The sequence below is a fragment of the Phaethon aethereus genome, assembly GCF_964289735.1.
Source record: "Phaethon aethereus genome assembly, chromosome: 16".
In the NCBI taxonomy this organism is placed as follows: domain Eukaryota; kingdom Metazoa; phylum Chordata; class Aves; order Phaethontiformes; family Phaethontidae; genus Phaethon; species Phaethon aethereus.
Window position 1 is genome coordinate 457,912 of NC_138592.1, and position 21,446 is coordinate 479,357.

The 21,446-nt window shown below is 55.5% G+C and overlaps 2 protein-coding genes across 2 annotated transcripts; one reads left to right on the plus strand and one right to left on the minus strand.

Annotated features, from left to right (window-relative positions):
* Window positions 1–1,691: 1,691 nt before the first annotated feature.
* Window positions 1,692–10,966, minus strand: PCIF1 (phosphorylated CTD interacting factor 1; the record flags this gene model as incomplete). Its single annotated transcript, XM_082007100.1, has 15 exons — window positions 1,692–2,486; window positions 3,372–3,547; window positions 3,765–3,858; window positions 4,370–4,554; window positions 5,069–5,155; window positions 5,637–5,809; window positions 7,046–7,208; window positions 7,419–7,518; window positions 8,292–8,375; window positions 8,584–8,731; window positions 8,990–9,144; window positions 9,381–9,511; window positions 9,928–10,065; window positions 10,518–10,642; window positions 10,843–10,966. 15 exons carry the CDS (start codon window positions 10,964–10,966, stop codon window positions 2,240–2,242), a joined length of 2,130 nt encoding a protein of 709 aa, XP_081863226.1. The 3' UTR covers window positions 1,692–2,239.
* Window positions 10,967–17,928: 6,962 nt separating this feature from the next.
* On the plus strand, window positions 17,929–21,425 carry PLTP (phospholipid transfer protein; the record flags this gene model as incomplete). Its single annotated transcript, XM_082007447.1, has 15 exons — window positions 17,929–18,034; window positions 18,258–18,357; window positions 18,438–18,566; window positions 18,730–18,885; window positions 19,079–19,142; window positions 19,266–19,329; window positions 19,448–19,539; window positions 19,655–19,831; window positions 20,014–20,073; window positions 20,175–20,336; window positions 20,563–20,630; window positions 20,713–20,755; window positions 20,944–21,007; window positions 21,095–21,171; window positions 21,285–21,425. 15 exons carry the CDS (start codon window positions 17,929–17,931, stop codon window positions 21,423–21,425), a joined length of 1,503 nt encoding a protein of 500 aa, XP_081863573.1.
* Between the last annotated feature and the right edge of the window lie 21 nt (window positions 21,426–21,446).

A 21,446-nucleotide genomic window follows, 5' to 3' on the forward strand; every position in this document is an offset into this window, starting at 1 on the left:
GAGACCATGGCAATTAAATACTTAACAAGGTAATTGGCCATCACCTGAGGGAGCAAGGCAAAGGCCTCAGTGAGGACAGACTGACCAAGGAGGTTTGCTGACACTTCCCAGCATCAGTGTGTCTCTGGTCACCTGCACTTCAGAAGCAGCCTACCTTAGCTCAAAATAATGACTAAAAGGGAAAAAAAAAGGCTTTACAAACTGCTGCTTTCACTGCGTCCCGAGTATCATTAAAGGAGATCAATGATCTCCTTGTCTCTGTCATTGAAAGCATCCCTGGAGAGCTGTGGAGATCCTGGGAGCAGGCAGCACGTGGGGCTGGGCTGTTTCTGCCCAGGACAGCACCGGCACTGCTGCGGCATGGGTGCTGCTGCTGCAGAGGGCCATGGGCAAGGCACGACCCAGGATTCAGTGTTTCCTCATCTACTGGCTTTTAACTAATGAATGAACCTCACGACCCATTTGATCTGTGCCAAGAAGCACAGGCCTGCAAGGCTGCGGGACTACAGGCTTCCAGGCAATGCTAATGCAGCCCAGAACCATCTTCCTCCAGAACAGCAAAACCCAGCCGTGAGCAGTGGCTTCCTCGATTCCTGCAACCCATCCAGAGGCAGAGTGGGCGCTGGGGGTAACGCTGGGAAATTCCCAAACCCCAGGAAAGCTGTGTCGGAGAACTACCATGGCTTTTAACCCCCAGAGCCACCCTCACCTCATTAGGACAAGAGACTGGTGGTAGTAAACGATTCCTTAATCCAACAGCCAGGGAAGCTGAGGCAAGACCAGGCCAGCTGGGGAAGGTCTGTGCCTCAAGAGCACAGCGCATCGATGCCCTGGCCGCTCTACCCAGAAAAGGTCCCCACTCGCAGTGGACATCCCCCCCCAGGCCTGTGCTAGCCACTGCCAAGCACTCTCACCACCACATTGGCCACTGCTCTGTGCCGATGAGCTTGCGCCTGCAACATGGCTCAGCCTGGGCCTTCCCAATCAGGGGGCGAAGGACTACCAAAGAGCTGAGAGCCTTGGAGCAGAGACCCCACAAAGAGAAGCTGGCTTGCTCTGCCCTGAAGAGGCAGAGGGTGATTACAGCTGCCCACACTTCTTGGAGGGCCATTACAGGGAAGAGAAAGCTAAACTCTTCACCACACCGGCAGACAAAGAACCAAGAAGGTAGTGGTCAGGTTGCTTTAGGGAGTTCACACTGGTTGTTAGGAAAAAAATTCAACAGGAGGGCACCGCAGAATGGAACAGCACAGATGCCAGACAGTTCTGAAAAAACACCCCAACATTTTTCTAGCATTCAGCCAGACAGAGGTGAGAGCAGGGGGTGACCACAGGCCCCTGCCCAACAGAAGGAAAGGCACGGACACAGGGCAGAGCTGTATGCTGGTTTTTAATGTTCCTAAGAACTAGGAAACAGAAATCAAAAATAGACTTTGCTCTTCTTGATAAAAGTAATAAAATGGTTAGCGGTGTTAAATTAATCCTTACAAAACAAAACCCAAGGAGGTTAAATAAAGCCCAGAGGCTCCGCATAAAAACCACAACTACAAAACAGCTGCAAAGACATCTTTACACACCGAAGAAACGCCTCTCCGCCTCTCCTCCGCTCCTCCCCTACACGGTACATAGCTTCAGCGAACAAGGGACTCACACATGTGGGAAAGAAACACGGATGCAATGGGAGCAGCCCTGCGAGGAGCATGGGCGTCACGGACAGAACTATTTACACTATGGACACGGAGCTGTGCTGGTGCCAGTCCGGCTGCAGGAGCCCCCGGGCTCTGCCCGTCCTTCTCCTGCCGGTGCCGGGCTGCAGCCAGCTGCCGGGGCCCCTCCAGCTGCGGCGCTACGCGCCGAGCACTCGCGCTTGCCATTCGTCCTTCCATCTGTCCCGCCGTCCTTCTGCCCGTGTGTACATCCCAGCTCTGGCTGCCCCTTCCCTCAGCGCTCCAGCGCCGAAGGGGCTGTCTGCTCCTCCTGCCGCACCATGCTGGGTTCCCTTGCCCTCCAGCGAGGACCACAGCCGAGCCTCCTCTCCCCGCCAGTGGCTGGGCGCTCCCTGGCGCTCCTGAGCGGGGGCGGCATGCAGTTCGCAGAGGAAAGCATGTGCCATGGGTGCTGTGGAGCGGCTGCGCAAGAGTCCCCCGGGCCAGAGCTGCGCAGCCAGCAGTCTCTCCACTGCCCCAGCAACCTCCTCGGGGCCGCCGGCACCTCCCCTGCTGCCTCGCACCTCTGCATCTTAGTTAGGATTAGTCTCCCGACTGCTGCTTTGCTCTCGGCCCAGCTCCCGCTCTTTGTCTGCTGTGGAGGAGGAGGAGGAGGATGAGGAGGAGGAGGACGAGGAGCTCAGGGTCCGGCCTGAATGCTTGTAGGCTGCAACGAGCTCCTGCAGCCGCTCCGGCGTGGGCTCCCACTTGGCAAAGCCCGCACTGTTCTGCAGGAAGAGGACGGCTGTGTTGTGCACAGCCTTGTAGTACATCTCCTCTCTGCATGAGAAGACAACAGGCACTCAGCATCTCCCCTTGCCCACCTGCCCGGAAGCCACACAGTTACCACCCAGACCCACTTCCTAGCACCCGCTGCCCCCTTCCTGCGTGTCATGTTTACAGTACAGAGAACTTAGGTGTTTTAGTACTTGTCGCTTAAACAAGTATTTGACCCTGTCCTTTTCCCTCATTATTCTGAGGGAAAGAGCAGGCAGAGTGCAGTGTCAGGCATTTCTGAGTAAAGGTAGAGGCTCGTGAACTTTCAGAGGAGAAGCAGTGACGCTGCATAGCCATGGAGCTCTCTACCAGCACATGCACTGGGACATTGCTGCCCCCACAGAAGGAGACTCATCACAGTACGGCATCAGTCTTAACCAAGTACAGAGAATTTAGATGTTTTAGCCCTTGTCGCTTAAACGAGTTGTTGCTTGAACTTGTTGCTTAAACAGACCAACGGCCAGCTTGCTCCACTGAGCACCAAGATTCTACCTGCCCCTTGTTTCTGCTTCCCCTCCCGAGTGACACCACACTGCTGCAGCATTTGGCAGCCCAGGAAACGCTGCTCAGCTGGCTCACCAGATCAGAGGGCTGGCAGAGGAGCACAGGTGATCACCACAGCACCGCATGTATGACTTGTACAGACTGGACTTGTACGGAAGGAATACACCATCCACAAGCTTTTTGTTAGTGAAATACCTCAATAGTCGTTAAATAAATGTGAAATTCACAACACTCTGCATGCCCGACTTAAAAATCCAGGGGGATTATGTGCTGCATTTTTCCTTGCCTGCTCCCTATTTCCCACTGATGTCTATGTGGGATAGGATATTTCTGTCATACAGCTTCAGAAACGCATTCCCAGAAGGACCTGAGAAAAAGGCCTACTTTTTGCAGACATGCTGAGACCCGCTGCGGTATTCGTGATCAAAGGCTGGAAGGATGAGCTGGTGCCGCTTGAACTTGCTCTGCTCCATGCGGGTCAGGGCTGGTGTAGGAGGGTCCCGCCACTCGGGGATGAAGACGATAAAGGAGAGAGGCTCACTGGAATTCTCCAGCAGTTTCTAGTTCAACAATAAAACAAACAATCTCAGTGCTGGCTGAGCAATGACATCTCTAATGAGGTATATGGACAGGAAACATTTCTGCTTCTAGAGTGGTGCCACAGCAGCAACCGTCTTTTGCCTTCTGCGTTACAGCCCTGCTGAGAGGGTGCAGTGCGGAGAAGAGGACTGACTGCACAGCTCCATTCAAAACAACTCCACAGGTGAGCAAACATACCTCAAAGTGAGAGACCATGGCATCCATCAGCTCCTCACAGAACGGAGGATTTGCCTCAAAAGAGCCACTTATAGGGAAGAAATCCAGGCACGGGCTGGAGAAAAAAGGCAAAGATCCCTATCAGAGAGGCTAGAATTCTAATTTTCACACCTTAAAAAGCATCCGTTTCCTCAGAAAAGGCAGTCATACTCTCAGAAAGCCTGAATCCCCAGCAGTACAGGCCCTGCCACTTCTAGCAGCAGGACTGGTCACTGGGGACACACTCCACCTGTAGTCACTGAAGGTGACCGCTGATTCAAGCTGACTGCTTGAGCCCCCAGGTCTCTCATTCTTCAGACAAGTGCAAGCACTGGCTGACCTATAAACTGCATTACTCCAGAGACCAGAGCCCTCCAACCAGACTAACTGCACACTCCTGGCAGTTTCACAGCCAGTATGTGTCCACTCATTGCCTTTAGGCAGGTCTGGAGTACACATCCTTCTAAAAAGGCATCACACAACCAGATACCGCCCTGAACACACAGACACATCAGCCTGTCTTCAGTCATCACACGTGCACGCACCCGGACAGAAACACAGCAAGGGCATCGGAACGTAAGACTCACCCCCTGGATCCAAAATACCCGTCTGTATCCAAGAAGGCCGAACAGTACTGTTTAAAATAGCAATTCAGGGGCGAGGCAAAGCATTCAAAACTCACTCCAAAGAGCTTGTGGAGGGCTTCGAAGACGTGCACAGGAAGTGCCCCCTGCAGACCAGTTCCTTCATACAGACCCACACCGAACATCATCTGAGGAGAGCAAACCCCGGTGAGCCGTGCCTGCACTCGCTGTTCCCGCTGCTCCCTTCACTGACCACGGACCCAGGGCCACACGTCCATGCACCCACTCTCCTCTAGGTATGCAGGGCACCCTCGTCCTCTCTCAAATTCGTGTAGGTCCCCTGCATATACCCAAGAATGCTCTTTAGATATTTCATCCAACTCAGGACCCACAAATCAACTGTCAATTTTCACATACATGCCCCCTGAACCTTCACCTGACCCTCAGAGCCAAGAACTACTGAAGGTTTCTTTCATAAAAATGTATCTTTACCCCACGGAGGTCTGCTGTCAAGATCACAATTGCTCCCCAGACCACAGTCCTGTCTCAAAACACGGGGAGCAGGCAAGGGACCCAGTTTGAGCCCTATTTTGCATCAGGCTCCCAGCGCTACGGACCTCCCTCAGAGCCAAAGACAAGAAGTTCAGTTCCCCACTATTTACTAGGGTTTTCTGATGTACAATAACTGTGATCAGACAGTACCTGATACCGACGGAGAAGGCACCAAACCCTGGGCAGAAACTTTTCAAAGCCAGAGTCATCAATGCAACTGTACCGATAGAGAAACCACTGGAAGGGAAAGCTCAGCCATTAAACACAAAGATCAACAAAGATAAGACAGTACACAAGCATGCCATGACAAAGAGAGGGACACTGACGAACAACAGGAACAGGTGGGGCTCTGCATGGAGGCTTGTCAGCACATCTGCTTTTACCGTGAGTGAACCACAAGCTCTTCACTAGCATGAATGAATGCACCACACCAGCACGTGTCTCCCAGCAAGGGCTGCCGTGCTGTGACTACGACCATTCTTGTAGCACCGTACGTATCAAAAGCACACATGCAACACCTTGTAAGTATTCCCAGCTGAAGCCTGACCCTGACTAAGGTGAAAGTAACTGTCCTTATTTCTGATACTATTAGGGCAGTATCTGACAGCCTCCGCCAGGTCAGCGCTCCATCCCTCCTCTCAGAGGACAAGGAGGAATGAAACTTCTCACCAAAGAGCAGCTTGTGACAAGTCACGCAGGACTGACAGTCAGCCCTTACCAGCTTGCTGAAGTAGTTGCGGCTCACTTTCACCATCTCCCCCTTGTACCGCACACATGCCACATTGTTTTCCATGTGCATTTCCACGCTGGGGAGTGGTGGGGAGGGGATGGCCAGTCTCACTGGGTAACAGTATACAAGCCTGTCCTGGACTTCAGGAGCTTCTATCTCAGCTACGGAGAACGAAGAGAAAGGCAGCCCATTAGAATACAAGGACGTCTGGGACAGATCTTCCTTCCACCTCAAAACATGCAGCAACAGGAATAGGGCTAAAGAGCAGAGCGGTCCCCCCCAAAACACCATGGTGGCCCTTCACAGATCTTGTTGGCAGCTACCCAGGTTCAGAGCAGATTCCCCAAATTAATTCCATCACCTGCTGCCAGAGCATAGAGAGGACCCATTTCACAGTATTTCTCCATCTCCAACACAGCAGACCTGTAGACTGCATACAACCATCCCAGTATTGGGAGTCATGTTCCAGATGAGTAAAATGCTATCCTTGTTGTTACTGCTATTATTTTAGTTTGCCCCAAACTCATCCAAAGCACAATAAATATTCCCAGGCTGTCAAGTACAAGATGCAAAGGAACCTTCCTCCTACTTCGTGGTTACCCGTTGTGGACAGCAACTTAGCCTTGGCTTCAGCAGGAAAAAAAGAGAGCTCATGGAAAGATGAGTTGGAAGGAATCATGGATTCAGTTGGGTGGGAAGACAAGCAGCAAAACATGCAGCAAAAGGCAGACACTGGGATATAAAGGGAGTCTGAGGAGAGCTAGGACCCAAAAAGGAAAAGGACTACAGAACAGTGGTGATGAGGGGACCATGGAAGAAGGAAAACTGACTAGAGGCAGAAGTACAGACATAAACTAGGAAGAAAACAGAGAAAAGATCAAGGAACATGATTCCTCTGCTGGGAATGGAAGAAGGGTGCACAGTGACACACTGGGAGGCAGAGGAGTGTGGAAGGTGTTTAGAACCCAAGGAATGTGGCAAAGGAGAATACAAGGAGGAGAGAGCACTTGGCATTAGGAACGGGAATGTCAGCTGTCCCCAGGAATTCATGAAGAAGCAGAGCAAAAAAGCATGGTCCAGTGAAATGAGCTAGTGCCCTGTTCAGTGCGGTCAGCCCCTAACAGGCTACTTAATCCTGACAAATCACACACATATTTGATATTACAGGCAGTAACAGTACCTGATGGAAGACACCTTGCCACTGCATAGGCACTGTGCTGTGACTGTCAGCTAAGACCTATGCTGGACTGGCTATTTCTGACTCTAGTAAATTCAACCCTGTGGACACAGAGCAGCCCTCCCAACAGGTAACGCTATTTGAATGGGGACAGGCCAGAGTGCACTGCCTTTATGTTGCAGTGCTGTAGCCCTATAGCTCTTCAGAGCTGACTGCGTACCAGATATATTGTTCTCTTTGAGTATGGCAAGATGCTTCTCCCGGATCCGCTTGACGTATTCAAGGGATATGTAGTAAATCTTACTGCAGATGCCTTCAACGGAGTCCTTTGCTGCAGCAGACACATGGGGCCCACATTGTTTGCGTAAGTGCTCCAGGCGGTCCTGCAGAACCAGAGAACCAGAGCCCCTTACACAACACACCACCGGACTCCCCGGAGATATTCAGTCTCCACGCCGCTGTCACTCCCATTTCACAAAGCAAAGAAAAGCAATCAGAGCCTTCTCCAGAAGGACCTTCATTTGGCCCCAACAGGCCCCCCCATCCTTTCTCAGGCTCCCTGCACTCAGCTGCGTGAGCCAAGGGATACTGACCATGTAGTCCTCCTTAGATGCAGAATGGTCCCGTCGCAGCCAGCTGAAGGTGTCCTCCACATTCCACTTCACCACCTTCCTGCTGTCTGGTGAAGCACTCCTGCACAGAACGGAGAAGCAAAATTTAACCCACAGCTGCATGGAAATATATTCCAACCCACCACAATGGTCTTCTGTCAGCAGGGGAACACAGCTGCTAACACGTCCTCGAGGCCCTACCCTGTCACTCCCCTTCAAGCCTCCTCTGGAAAGTACTTCCAGACATTGGTATGACTAGGGACTGCCATGTGCTCTCCAAAGCACAGTGTAGCTGTCCTCTCTGCAACAGGAGAGGCAGATAAAGCATTTACCCATCATGGAAATGATACACTGTGATCTTGCCTCTCATTTTCAAATGCAGCCACTGCTAAGAGCTTGTGACTCTGAAAAAACTACCCTGTTAACAAGCTTTTTATTTCCCTCACAAGGCTATCTTCCTCAATTCTGTCCTGTGGCAGGACTTGTCAGAAAAATCATACATGGTATAATAAAATACCACTCTAGGCTTGCTGTTCTTTAATAGCAGCGAGTGCCCAAGCACTCTTGTTTTTTTCTCAGGGATAAATGACAGAATGCATTCCATATCCAGTATTTCACAGATTCTCACTTGTCTCTGCATACATTCAGCTTCCCAACATTAGATTTCACTATAACATTACTATCAAAAGATGCCTCCAGCACTACTGTTTTTCTTCTGTTTGTTCCTAACCTTGTTCTTCCTTAGTAAGACGATGACCGATGCTGAATAAGGTGGGATGCAGCAGTCCCTTCTAAAAGCCCCTATAGTCTTTTTCTCTTCTCTGAACATGACAGCACTCTAAAAGGAACTCCCACCTGGATTCAATCAGCCGTTTTGCAGCCTCGGCATACTTGAAGAGCAGTCTCTTGGCTTCCTCCCGGAACTTGATTCTGGATAACCTGAGGTAAGCATAAATTCAAATGCATCAGTTCCACAGCTGCCACAAAGGCATGGAGGCCAGGTCCAGTTCCCAACGTTTTCATCACCAGCACCCTACCACTTCAATCAGTGAAAGTAAAACACAAAAGCACAGAGCCACAGCCTGTAAATCACTGGCTAGCCCAAGACACAAACATTCCAGCAAGGTGCTCTGTCTTTGAACAGTACCTGATGGGAATGTCATTCATGATCTCTCTGAACATGGAAGGAGACACTACTGGCTCGCAGTCACTCGGTAAAAGAGGATCTGTCCCTTTATCAACCACCTTCCTCTCCAACATCCAGCGATTAAAGGACTCCCTTGGGGGCTCAATCCCTGGAGAAGCACAGAAAAAGAGTCTAATCAATACAATAAAGAGATGCCCAGAAGATCTGATAAAGTTCATCACAATGGAGTTCTGCTTAATGAGTTCAGAACCAAATGAGCTTACACACTCATTGTTTACAAAGTCATAGAGACTATAACCATCACAAAAGAGATCACGGGGATGAGACAGACACAAACCAGAAGGAAGAATATCCACAATACTGCAGGATTGACAAGACAAATAAGGGGAGCCCAACAGGAACTTACCTTCTCGCTGCTGGCAGAGCTCACGATAATGTTGCCGCAGCTTGAGAATGAGCTGGGATCGAAGCAGCTCCACCTCGGGGTGTGGAGAAAGCACTTCAGATGGTGCTCTCTGCTTAATCACTGCATTTGTCTGAATATCCAGGTCCCAATATACTCTATGGCAGAAGCAAATGTCATCAGGATGGCCAGATCATTGGCTAATTATTAAATCTTACTTCTAAAGATGCTTCCTTGGGCTGTTTCACCAGCCATGGAATTGAACTATCAAGACTCCTTGCAAACATCAAGGAGTGTTAACATCATTCCGGTTCTTCTTCAAAGATGTCTGGAAAACCAGGTGTCTCTAATCTACCACCAAGAAAAGAGCAGAAGACAAATGGAGACAACTCACTCAGTTGGTCTTAAAAGAGCTGCCTGCTGTTTATCTTCAGGTGAAACGCACCATGCCTTCAAAACAGAGGTTCCTGGAATACTGGGAGAGCTGGGGACTGGCTGAGCAGCTGGGTTCCCTGGGACATCCACCTGGGTGCGTAAAAGATGAATTACTGCCCTAGAGAAACAGGTAAAGGGGAAGCAGCCCAGTACACCTAACAATCCTGCACCAGTACACTACTCAGGATACCCCCGTGAATTGATACAGCACATTTTGCCTGCTGTTGGGCATGCTAACATGGACATGCAAGCTACCACGTTTCTCAGTCATAATATGTTATCTCCCAACTCCCACACTTGACCTCAGGCTTTAAGAGAGAAACGACAACTTGGCTGGACCTGAGCCTGCTTTTGTGCCTCCCGAGTGTCAGCTGTCACAGCTTGAGTTATACTACGGTGGCCTGACCTTGTACAGTTCAAAAAAATAGGTCCAAGCTCCACATCCCCTAGGTTTCAGTTTAAACAACATCCTTAAACCTGTGTTCATTAAACAGCACCAGACCCACCTTGGGCTTTTTCATACTATTGCTGCTTGGTGGAACCTCCTCAGAGAATCTCCTCTTCCTTTGCTTGCTCTCCACAGAGGTATCTATCATCCCACCTTCCAGTGGCATTGGAGCCGCATTCAATCCCAGAGGGTCTGACTATAAGCGTACAAACAACAGCACACTTGAGTTCATCAGCTGCCACTGCAGAGTTCCAAACGAAGGCAATAAGCCCACTTAATTCCCACTTCCCAGGCTCCCATGTGGATGGAAATAAGAACACCAATACTCACACATGCAGAAAGCTAAAAAATTCTCTTCTAGACCTCCGTCTGTATGTTTTTTAAGACTTTGTAAGAAAAATGCAACAAAACTCCTCCAGGTTGAATGTTCTTTGAGCAGTGCACTAAACCTGGAACAGTACTACCTGAGCATGCACCTGAAGGAGGAACGTTTCATCAGAACCAAGCCAGGCACTGGACTCAGCAAGGAGTTCTGATGGCAGAGAAGACCCTCACGCATGTACAACCTCAAGTCCACAAGACCATGGCATCTGCCCTTGCAGAATATCCCAGTATTGGCACAGCCCCTTGAGATGACTGCTTACTTACAATGACATCGTGCTGTCCCAGAACAGGCATTTCCCACAGGGACTGGTTAGTGAAGCGATTGAAGTAGTAAGGGCGATTCTCACGCTTGCTCCAGCACTTCTCCCAGCCAGCCTGCACCAGCTCATCTGAGAGGACAGCGAGAGTGTCAGGAGAAGAGCAGTCCTGAACAACAGCCCTGCCCTTCAAGTCCCCATTGGTGTCACAGCACGCTCTGAAATATGCATCATTCCTGGCCTCCCTTAGAAGCCCCACTTCACCTTCTCTCCCCTGCTACCAGGGCCCTGCAGAACTCCATGCTGGGCCTTCCCGAAAGCAGAGTCAGTACCTGGCAGGTCCTGTACCAGGCGCATAGGTTTGGGGGAGCTGGGCTGGTTCTGGTTGGAGGTGCCAGGTGAGTGACTCATGAGAGACGCTTCCTCTGCAGGGCTTCCGTGATTCTCATTGGCCATTTCTCAGGAACCACACTAGAAAAAAAATACACATAAAATCTGTGTTAAAGCAGGAAAGATCCCTGATCCACTTGGCCCGCTCAGCCATAGCACTACAAGTTCATTCTGACAATAAAAGAGGGTTTGAACCAGGACACACGAAACAGCACCTAAGTCCTGAAAAACATCTGTTATCCTAGATACAACTAACCATGAAGAATGCTGAGCTTTAAATGGTGTCAACCAGGGAGTTCTTAAGGCCAGCATTCAAAATACTCACTTTTCAGCTAGATCCCTCCTAAGAGTGCAGCGTCTGGTCCCATATATCAGGAGAGCATAAAAAATAAAATACACCCCTCTGTGAACGTGTACCACCTTTTACCACACTAATACTACTAGCCATATCTGATCTGTTATCCTCAGTGTCGTGGTTTAGACATTTTAAATCAACATTTACACACACATAAATGCACAGAATTTAGACAAAAGGCTTTTAAAAAACTTCTGCTATATAAAATAGGCCTAGTGCTTCAATAATAACAACTTCTGTGGTTCAGAGAACCACAGGCTAGGAGTCAGGAACTCCTGAATTATTTTCCTCAGTATGTCCCAGGCCCAGACTAGCTGTAAGGCTTCCACCAGGCTATTTTAGCCTTTGGTACTTACAGCTATGCAAAAAAAAAGTCTCTTGAAACAATAAAGCTCATCTTAATCATAATTTAATATCGCCAGCTGGAGAGAAACAGCCAGGCTTTTCCTCTCTTAGTCACTGTTCCTCCCCTTGGGAAGCTTCTGAAACAGCACTGCAGATTGCTCCTCTCTGGCAGGCCTAAATACAGTGGCCATGAACTGGGGAGCGGGCAAACAAGGCATTTTAAATAATTACCATCCACCTCAGTTATTTAACTCTATTCAGGCCTTTGGAGACACCCTATGCAACACCAAAATTAGGGCCACAGTAGCATAATCTTGTATACAGAAGTGTGTTTTTTAACTGAACACCACAGTAGCCTCAAAGTCTCAGCAGTAGGCTCCCTTGTACATCATCTCTTAAGTAAAACCTCTGGTTTGGTTTGCACGCTTAGATTTATTCACCCTTGCTCCCCTTCCTGTCTATAAGAACTCTGCTGGCTATTTCAGAAGAGCAGAATGGTAGGAACCAGCAACGATCAAGAATTAGCAGACACTAAGTTGTCTATAGTACCAGTTGTGGAATCAGTGTGATGCAGGCCAGGGCTGAAGAACACTTGACCCTTCCAGCATCTTGGAAGATGTTTCCGTCCTTCCAGCCAGGGTAAGCAAGGAAAAGTGTGGGACACTGCAGAAACCTGGAGTTTCAGTCTCTGCTTAGAACTAGGCAGATAACAATAACCAAGCCCATAGGCAAAAGCGTCAGCTACAGAGCGTACCAATGCAATCATGGACATTTAATTGCCTCAGCAGGTGAGCGTTGCACAATATTTGTTTACCAACACTTCCTCCTGAACTCCAACCCCCTCATGCACTCTACAGTCACTTCACTTCAGCTAGCTGCCAGAAAGGCAGCAAAGTTAGCCCAGCCATCCCGAGGAGACACAGCAGCAGCTCAGACTCATGTCAGGGCTGTCAGTGCAAGGAAGCACACCGGAGCCCTAGGGGCCCTATGGCTGCAAGGCAGGAGCCTCATGGCTGCAAGGCAGGAGCCTCATCAGGCAGTACTGCAGGTGCAGTAACTTTTGAAGGATGTGTTTAGAGCCCCTCCTCCTTAAACTAAAACCATGTTTGTACATTGCAGTTTTACATTGTGCATAGCAGTTGCTAATGTGTCCTGCATGTTACACAGACAACACATTACAATGAACTGGTATGTACTGATGGGACCAGACTTCCCAAAGCAAGCCAAAAATGTCTTTAAGAAGCTACAGATAGTGTTGGGTATCAAGATCTTCCTAGACTGCACAGCACACACCAGCTGCAGCGACATGCCAGTGTTTTTTCACAACTGATCACTCAAAACAGCAGTCAAATAGGGTTCTCTGTTTTCACTTTCTCCCATCTATGGATAAACTAGAATGGTGGAAGCAGACAAGAAGCTTTATCACTTGATCAGTGTTGAGGAGTATTAAATCCAAGTACCCTTAAGGTCTGGGAAGAAGAAAAAGCAAACTAAGAGGAATCCTGACAGAAGCAACTCTACTTTTATGTAACTAGTATCAGGACTTAGACAGTGAAAGGGATCCAGAGTAAGCATTTTATGGTGATAACGATACTGTTTTTTATACACCATGGCAATGCATACAGTACTTCACAGACACAGTAGAACGCTGTCCCTGCCCAGAGAGCTTACAACCTAGGAGCAGCAGCACAACCAGAGAAGACCACAGCAAGGTGGAAGATGACACAAAGAAGTACAGTAAACAGGTTCATTATTTGTTTCCATTTGACCACGGTAGGATTTTACACAAGACAACAGCAAATGTAGACAAAGGAGAGCAGCAACAGCCCCCTGGGACACAGCAAGGCTCTCCCTCATCCCAGAACCACAGCTGCTTCAAGGAGGCTGGAAGCCAGGCCACCACCTCCTTCCAGCAGTACTTCTCCCTTTCCTGAGAGACAGCCCTTGCGCCTGGCTAGGCGGGACAGGGGCTGAGCAGAGCATCTAGCACTCTGGCGAGCGCACTGGGAACCAAGGGACCGTGTCTGCCGAGGGAAAGCATGCTGCCGGGCAGCGCGGAGGCAGCTCCCAGAGGCGGCGACGGGATGGAGCTCCTCGGTGCGGCGGGCCGAGACCGGCAGGCAGCCACGGGCGCCAGGGCCCAGCGAGTGCGGAGCGGAGGCGGCAGCGGCGGCGACAACTCTGCAGGCTGGACTGGAGGAGTCCGGGGGCACGGTCTAAGCGGGGCGGAGGCCGGGCGGCCCCGCGCCCGGGCAGGCGAGTACTTACGGTGGCGGGCTGCCTGGCAGGACGCGTGGCCGTCGCTCCGTGCTCGCCGCTGGCGCGCCGGGACCGCATCCTCATAGCGGGGCGTCCCGCGCCTGGCCCGCGGGGGCCGCTGCGGAGACAGGAGGCCGTTACGGCGCGCCGCGGGGGAGGAGCCGCCGGAACGCGCGCAGGCGCGGCGGCAGCGGCGGGAGCGCGGCGCCTAGCGCTGCCGGGGCGGGCACAAGCTGCGGCGGCGGCCGCGCTCTAAGATGGCGGCCGCGGACCTGCGCCGCCTCCCCTCCGGCGCCGCCCGACCCCCTCCTCCTCCTTCTCCTCCACCTCCAGGGCAGGCCCCGGTCGCGCGGAAGCGCCGCTTACCTGAGCGTGAGGTCAGGGGCTGTGGGCACCGAGCACCGCTGCGCCTCGTGCCGCCGCCCCACCTCCGTCTCGCCCGCCCCACCGCCGCCATCTTGCGCCGGGACCGCGGGCCGCGGGTGCGCAGGCGCGGGGCCGCCCCGCCCTCGGCTCCGCGCAGGCGCCGCCTCCCTCGTTGCCACCCGGCGCATGCGCGCTCCTTCCGCGCCCTGGCACGGCGGCGGCGCGCCTGCGTGGAGCCTGGCCCGCGCTTTGGCGGGCGGGCGGGCGCATGCGCAGAGGGCGGGCGGTGGCACCGCCCGCCCCGCCGCCATCTTTGGTGTGGCGCGGCTTTCGGCCGGCCCCGTTGTGGGCGCGGTCGCGCCGCCGTCCTCGGGCGGGCCGCGCCGCCGTCGCTATTTCGGGCCGCGCAGCCTGTTATTGCGGCCCGCGGTGGCCGCTGGGGAGCGGCCCTGCCCGCCCGCCGCGGGCGGTTCCTGTCACTAGCAGGGCGAGGCCGCAAGCGGTCGCCACCAAAGGGCCTTTGAAGTGCGGCGGCGCCGGGGCGGAGCGCGCGGCCGGGCCCGAGGGCGGGGGCCGCGCACTGATGTGCCGGCGCAGGCGGCCGTCGGCGGCAGCGGCCCAGCTGGGTGCCCGCAGCGGGGCTTCCGCCTCCCGGCGGGGCCTGGCGGCCGCTCCCAGCCGATGCCTCAGCCCGCGGGCCGGCCCCTGGCAGCCGGCCGCCCCGAGCTCTGTTCGTGCCCGCGTGGCTGCTGACAGGAATCCTTCTGTTCAGGAGCATCTGCTCACGCGTTCCTGCCTGCACACCCGCTCGTTTAGCTGTTAATTTGGCTCACAAGGTCAGGTTTCAGAAAGACTGCGGTGGTGTCCACACCTCGGCTGCCGTTGCCAGTGGCGGGATGTGGCTGTGTGCGATGGGACGGGTGGTGCCAGCATGCTCCCAGCCATGTGCCTGCCCCGTGCCCGGTGCAGCACTTTGCAGGTGGAGCAGAGCGCTGGCGCCAAGATGGGTGGCTGTGCTCCTCCACCAGCCCTGGGGATCACTCCTTTGCCCTGAGACAGGTAGCTGCAGCTGCAGGAGCCACAGCACAGCTGCCTTCCCACATAGCCCATTGAGGTGTGTGCCTGGCCACAGTCCCTGGTGTGGATGGAGCTCATGGCAGCGGGGTGCACCTGCTTGGTTCCTCTGTGCCCACTGGTTGCTTCCTCCCAAAGCTCCTGGCTGGGTGCTGGCTGGGGCAGACGTGCCTCTGCCACCAGTGGCATGGGAGTCCAGACCCCATGAGAGAGCATGGTGCTCACAGCATGACGGGAGCAGTCTGCATCCAGCACCACGCATGCTGGAGGACAATGTGGGGTGGGGAAGGGGGACAGGGCAGTTACTGGGTTCTGTCTCCTGCTGGCCTGGACCAGTTTCTGGAGGGGGCTGCAGGGGCCTCCACTGGTGCTGATGGGCAGCAGGTGGAGACCCCAGCCCCTGAATGCACCCACCCAGCAGTGCGGCTGTTCTGCACGCAGGGTCACAGTCACCCCTCTCCTGCTGCGGGCCCACGGACTCGGCTCACAGGGTAGATGACAGCTGGTGCTGGCTCGTGGTGCTGGCTCATGGCCCTCCGTGAAGACAGTCAGGGCAGCCATGGCGCCTTTTCCTACCCTTTGCCTCTGGAGCATCCCCGCTGCCCAGCTTTCCAAGGGGCTGTCTTCCTGGGCAGCGGCCTGACCTGCTCACTCTCCCAGAAGTCCTGCCCTCTGCTCTGAGAGCACTGGGGTCAGTTTAATGAGTTAATGCTGGCAAAGCAGTTCTGGAGGGATAAGTGCTGTGTAAGCACTAAGGCTCCCAAGCCTCCCTGCGTTCAGCTCACAAGCCCTGCACAGCCTGGCTCTGCTGCCCTACAGCACGGATAATCACACAGAGCACAAAGTGCTGGCTCAGACCACCCCCTTGTTGCATGGCCAGGGGGGAGAGGGGACTGCGGGGGGACAGTGTGAAGCCTGGTGGAGACTCAAGCAGCTAAAGTGGGTGGTGAGGGCAGGGGCAGCCCCTGGGCTGCGCCCCTGCACCTCACTCAGGCAGGGCCCTCAGGAGGAAGCCCTGGCCTGAGGAGCTGCCCCTTCTCTCTGTGACGGGTGCTTGCAGGGGCGACGTGGAGCAGGATGGCAGTGTGGGCACTGCTGGGGCCACTTCGGCAGCACCCCTCAGGATGCTATGAGCCCTGGTGCCTGCGAGCCTGCTGGCAACAAGCTGGGCAAGCCCAGACAGAGGCCTGTCCTGCAGAACCTGAGCTGCCCGGTTCGTGCCAGGGGCCTGGGCAGTGGCTGTCGGGGCAGTGCTGAGGATCCAGCAGCCTCGGCATCTTCTCCGCCAGGGGCTCACATCACAGAGGGGCACAAACCAGCCTCTGTCGGTGCCCAGGGCCACGGGGCCTGTGCTGGGCTCCGGCCCTGGCGCAAGACCCTGCTGGGCAGGGCTGGAGCTGACAAAGGCCGTCTAGGGGAGCCTGGCACCGGTGAAAGCTTCATAATGCAGACTGGGGGGGCTGCCCTGACATGAGAAACCCCTCAGACCCTGTTTGAACACATGACCCTCACAGGGCCAAGCACTGCCGTGGTGCTGGGGAGGCCCAGGGACGTGGTGCGTGGCTGTGCATGCAGGACATGGGGACATGTGCTTGCAGTGGGAGGAGGAAGGCTGCCTGCTCAGCCTGGAGCCTATGTGTCCGAGCGACCCGCTGCCTCTCTGCCTGTGCTGGCAGGCAGCTGGGGCTCAGCGTGCGGGAGACCTGCATCCTCCCCGTCCTGCTGTCTCCTCCCAGCTGTGGGCTCACAAGGAGTGGCAGCTGGTGGGATATATAAAGGCAGGGGAACCTCAGCCAGCTCAAAAGAAACTCCTGGAGCTAGTGGTGTTCTCCCTCCCTCCCTTCACGTGATTCAGCTTCCCCACACCAGGGTAGCCGAGGACAAGCCTCACTGTAAGTACCCGAACTGAGCCGGCATTGTGTAGGCAAACCCCGGGGTCCGTGCACAGCCTCAGGGAAGGATGGCGGCTCTGGGCCCTGGGCAGGAACGTCCTCCGTCCTCTCCCTCGCAGAGAACTGGGGGAAAATGCTGTGGGGGGAGCCCTGGACCATCCCCACAGTGGCTGCTGGATGGACAGGCTCCAGCTCCCTTCTCAGCCCAGGGTGGGGGCAGGCAGCACGTCTCCATGGGGGAGGGGTCAGCCAGGGCTGCCCTGCCGAGGGGGAGGGCTGTGGGGCAGCCCCACAGGAGAGGGCTTCCTTCTCTGTTGGGTGCTGGGGTTCTTCACTGCAGCAGCACATGCTGGGCTCATGCCTCGCTGTCCAGTTTGGGGTGTGTTCAGGGCTGGGTGGAATGCTGCTGGGGCCGGCAGGAGACGACTTGAAGCGAGTGTTCCCAGAGGACGTGAGCGCCTATGGGCCTTGTGGGGTCTGTGCTGGGGGCTTGTGTGCAGCACCCTAAGGTGGGGCCTGTGCCACTCATGGGGGTTCAGGCAATGGGGACCGAGGCAGAACTGGGGGGGCTCTGGAGGGAGCAGCGGAGCTGTGGGGTGTTCCTCAGGGCCATCTCCTGCCCCGGGGCTACGAGCAGGTTGGGCAGCAGCCACCTCCCTCGCGGGGTGGCTGGGTGTCCCCTGGGTGCCCCATTGGGTCAGGCTGTGCTGACCCTGCTCTCTGCCTCCAGGTGCGAGATGGCTGCCGGCAGCTGCCTCCTCCTCCTCTTGCCCTGGCTGGTCACGGCCTTGCACAGCCCACCCGGCTGCAAGATCCGGATTACCTCCAAGGGGCTGGACCTGGGTAAGGGGCTGGACCGGGGTAAGGGGCTGGGTGGGACACTGCTCCCAGGGCCTGGGTAAGAGGTTGGGACGCTACTCCTGGGGTCTGCACCTGGGTAAGGCTCTGCCTGCAGTGCCTGCGTGTGGGGCAGCTGGAGAGGAACTGGGGGACAGCTGGGGGGCAATGCTGCTGGGAGGGCAGCACAGCCTGGCTGTGGCCAGCCCAGGCTTGCTTTGGTTTGCAGTGAAGCAGGAGGGGCTGCGCTTTGTGGAGCAGGAGCTGCAGAACATCACAGTGTCAGACCTGCATGGGAAGGAGGGGCACTTCCACTACAACATCAGCCAGTGAGTGCTGCCCACTCCCCGTGCACGCGGCTCCTCACATCCATCTGTCTGTCTGACCATCTCTGTCCCCTCCCCTGCAGGGTCAAGGTGATGGATCTGCAGCTGGCACTTTCCAACCTGCACTTCCAGCCTCAGCAGCACCTCGTCTTCACCATCAACAACGCCTCCATCAGCCTGCGCTTCCGGAGACAGCTACTTTACTGGTTCTTGTGAGCTACCTCCCCTTCCCGCTCCCCTGGGCACCAGCCTACCTCATGGCTGGGCCACAGCCACTGCTTGGCTGTGCCCACTGGGTGCCCTGGGTGCCTTGCTGCCCTGCCCTGCAGCTGGTAGGAGCAGTGTGCTCCTCTCATCTGCTCTCCTCGCTTCCAGCTATGACATTGGGTCCATCAATGCCTCTGCGGATGGTGTCCACATCAACACAGTGCTGCAGCTGGCCAAGGACGAGGCTGGGCACCTGAAGATCTCTAACATCACCTGTAACGCCTCCATTGCTAGAATGCATGCAGGCTTCTCTGGCACACTCAGGTACACCCAACCCCACCGCAGCAGCCCTGTCCCTCCAACGGGCCAGTTCTGCCTGTGCCTGTCTCCCTGGCCCCCTTTTCTGCACCCTCGGGACTTCCCCAGCCCAGGCTGTGTGCTTGCTCGGGGATGGAAGGGCAGGGCTGGAGCCACAGGGTAAGGCAGGCAGCCAAGGAGCTGCTCTTGTGTCCTGCAGGAAGGTCTATGAGTTCCTGAGCACCTTCATAGTCACAGGGATGCGATTCCTCCTCAGCCAACAGGTACGGCTGAGTGGACACAGGCAATGGAGCCTGGCCTTGCCCTGCCCCACAGCAGGACAAGGGTCTGGGTCCTCATCTGCACCTGGAGCAATTCCCCTCTTAGACCAGCCCCTTGCCTTTCAGATCTGCCCATCACTGGAGCATGCCAGCCTGGTGCTGCTGAACTCTGTGCTGGACACAGTGCCGGGTGAGTGTTGCCCTGGGGGAAGGGACCAGACCCTGCTCACTGTGGGGAGGGCAGAGCTGGGTGTCAGGCTGCCGGGCAGCCCGCAGGCTTGGTCACAACAGCACATCTTCCCTGGCAGTGCGGAACTATGTAGATGAGCACATCGGCATTGACTACTCCCTCCTGCAGGATCCAGCTGTCTCCACAGACACCCTTGACCTAGACTTCAAGGTGAACACTGGATCCTGCCCTGCTGACCCTCCCGCTGTCCCTGTGGGAGCAGCTGTGTTAGCGTGCATACTGGGCACCACTACAGCTGCAGAAATGTCTCCTGTTCTTGGGCCAGGGCATGTTCTTCCCCCGTGCAAGAGAGAACCAGGAGCTGGAGAACCACGCGGTGGAGCCGGTGATCAAGGAGACGGAGCGCATGGTCTATGTCGCCTTCTCAGAGTACTTCTTTGACTCGGCCATGCACGCATACTTCCAGGCGGGTGTGCTGGCCATAGAGCTCCAAGGGGAGAAGGTAAACAGTGCCGGGTCTCCTGGCTATGCACAGGCAGCTCTATGCAGGCAGGGGCCTGCTGCCAGGCAGGAAGGAGGGCTGGGCTCTGCCCGCAGAGCGGATGAGATGCCATCCAGGGACCACCTCCACTGGGATCAACAGCAACTGCTCGCTTACCCTCCAGTGGTTTGCCCTTCCTGCAGGTGCCCAAGGACCTGGAGGTTTTGCTGAGAGCCACCTTCTTTGGGACCATCTTCATGCTGGTGAGAGGAGCACCCGGACAGGGCGGGAGGCACAGGGGAGCTGCTGGGGCAGAGCGCAGCCCTGCCCACCTCTGTGCCTCCGGCTCACCTGCCCTCTCCAGAGCCCCGCCGTGGATGCTCCCCTGCGGCTGGTGCTGCAGGTGTCGGCTCCCCCCCGCTGCACCATCAAACCCTCGGGCACCTCCGTCTCTGTCTCTGCCTTCCTCAACATCTCGCTGGTACCCCCAAGCCGCCCTGCTGTCCAGCTGTCCAGCATGGCCATGGTGAGTGCGGGGCTGGCCGGGAGGGCCACACGTGGCCAGGGCTCCCTGTGCAGCCACCCTGGTGCACAGGGGAAGAGCATTTCCCACATAGGAAGGCTCTGGTGTCCCAAAGCAGAGCCCAGCTGTCCCCAGCTGGGCCAGTAAAGCAAGAAGAGCAGCCAGCCTGGCTAGCTGCCTGCCTGCAGTGGGCACAGCAGGGCTGCAGTTCAGCCTTCTCTCGCCCTAGGAAACAAAGCTGAGCGCCAAGGTGTTTCTGCAAGGGAAGGCGCTGCGCGTGCAGCTGGACCTGCGACGGTACGGCCTGTGCTGGAGGCCCACAGAGGCTGCAGGGAAGTTCCCCTCTGCGCCCCGCTCACGGCTGCTTTCTCCTCTGCAGGTTTCGCATCTACTCCAAGCAGTCCGCACTGGAGTCACTAGCGGTAAGCAGACCCATGCCAGCCTGGAGGGTGTGGCCTCCCTTGCTAACCCCAGCACAGGGCAGGCTCAGAGAGGGGCTGCACATCGCAGGACACCCCTTCTAGCCCACCCAGTGCTAAGTGCTTGTTGTGCCCAGTCCAGGCAGGCAGGTCTGCTGCTGCTGCGCTCACACATGCTCCTCTCTCCCCAGCTATTCTCACTGCAGGGCCCACTGAAGACCCTGCTGCAGCTGACAATCATGCCCATCATTAATGGTAGGCACCACCACTGCCTGCACATAGCTGGGCTTGGGGCAGGGGCACAGTGGCACTCAGCTTCACTGCATCTCTCTCTCCCTGCAGAGAGGACTAAAAAGGGGGTGCAGATCCCGCTGCCAGAAGGCATGGACTTCACCAAGGAAGTGGTCACCAACCATGCGGTACATGGCAGGATGGGGACAGCCTGGGCCCCCCAGTGGGCACAGGGACCGTGTCCTGCTGGGGCAGGGTGCAGCCACACTCAGCCTTGTGCTAATCCTCTTCCCCTCTGCAGGGATTCCTCACGGTGGGAGCTGATCTCCACTTCTCCAAGGGGCTGCGGGAGGTGATTGAGAAATACCGCCCAGTCCCTACCACCCCCGCCTACTCCAGCTCAAGGCCTGCAGAGCCCAGCATGGACACCCGCCAGCTCTAGCTCTTCTCCCCACTTGCTCCT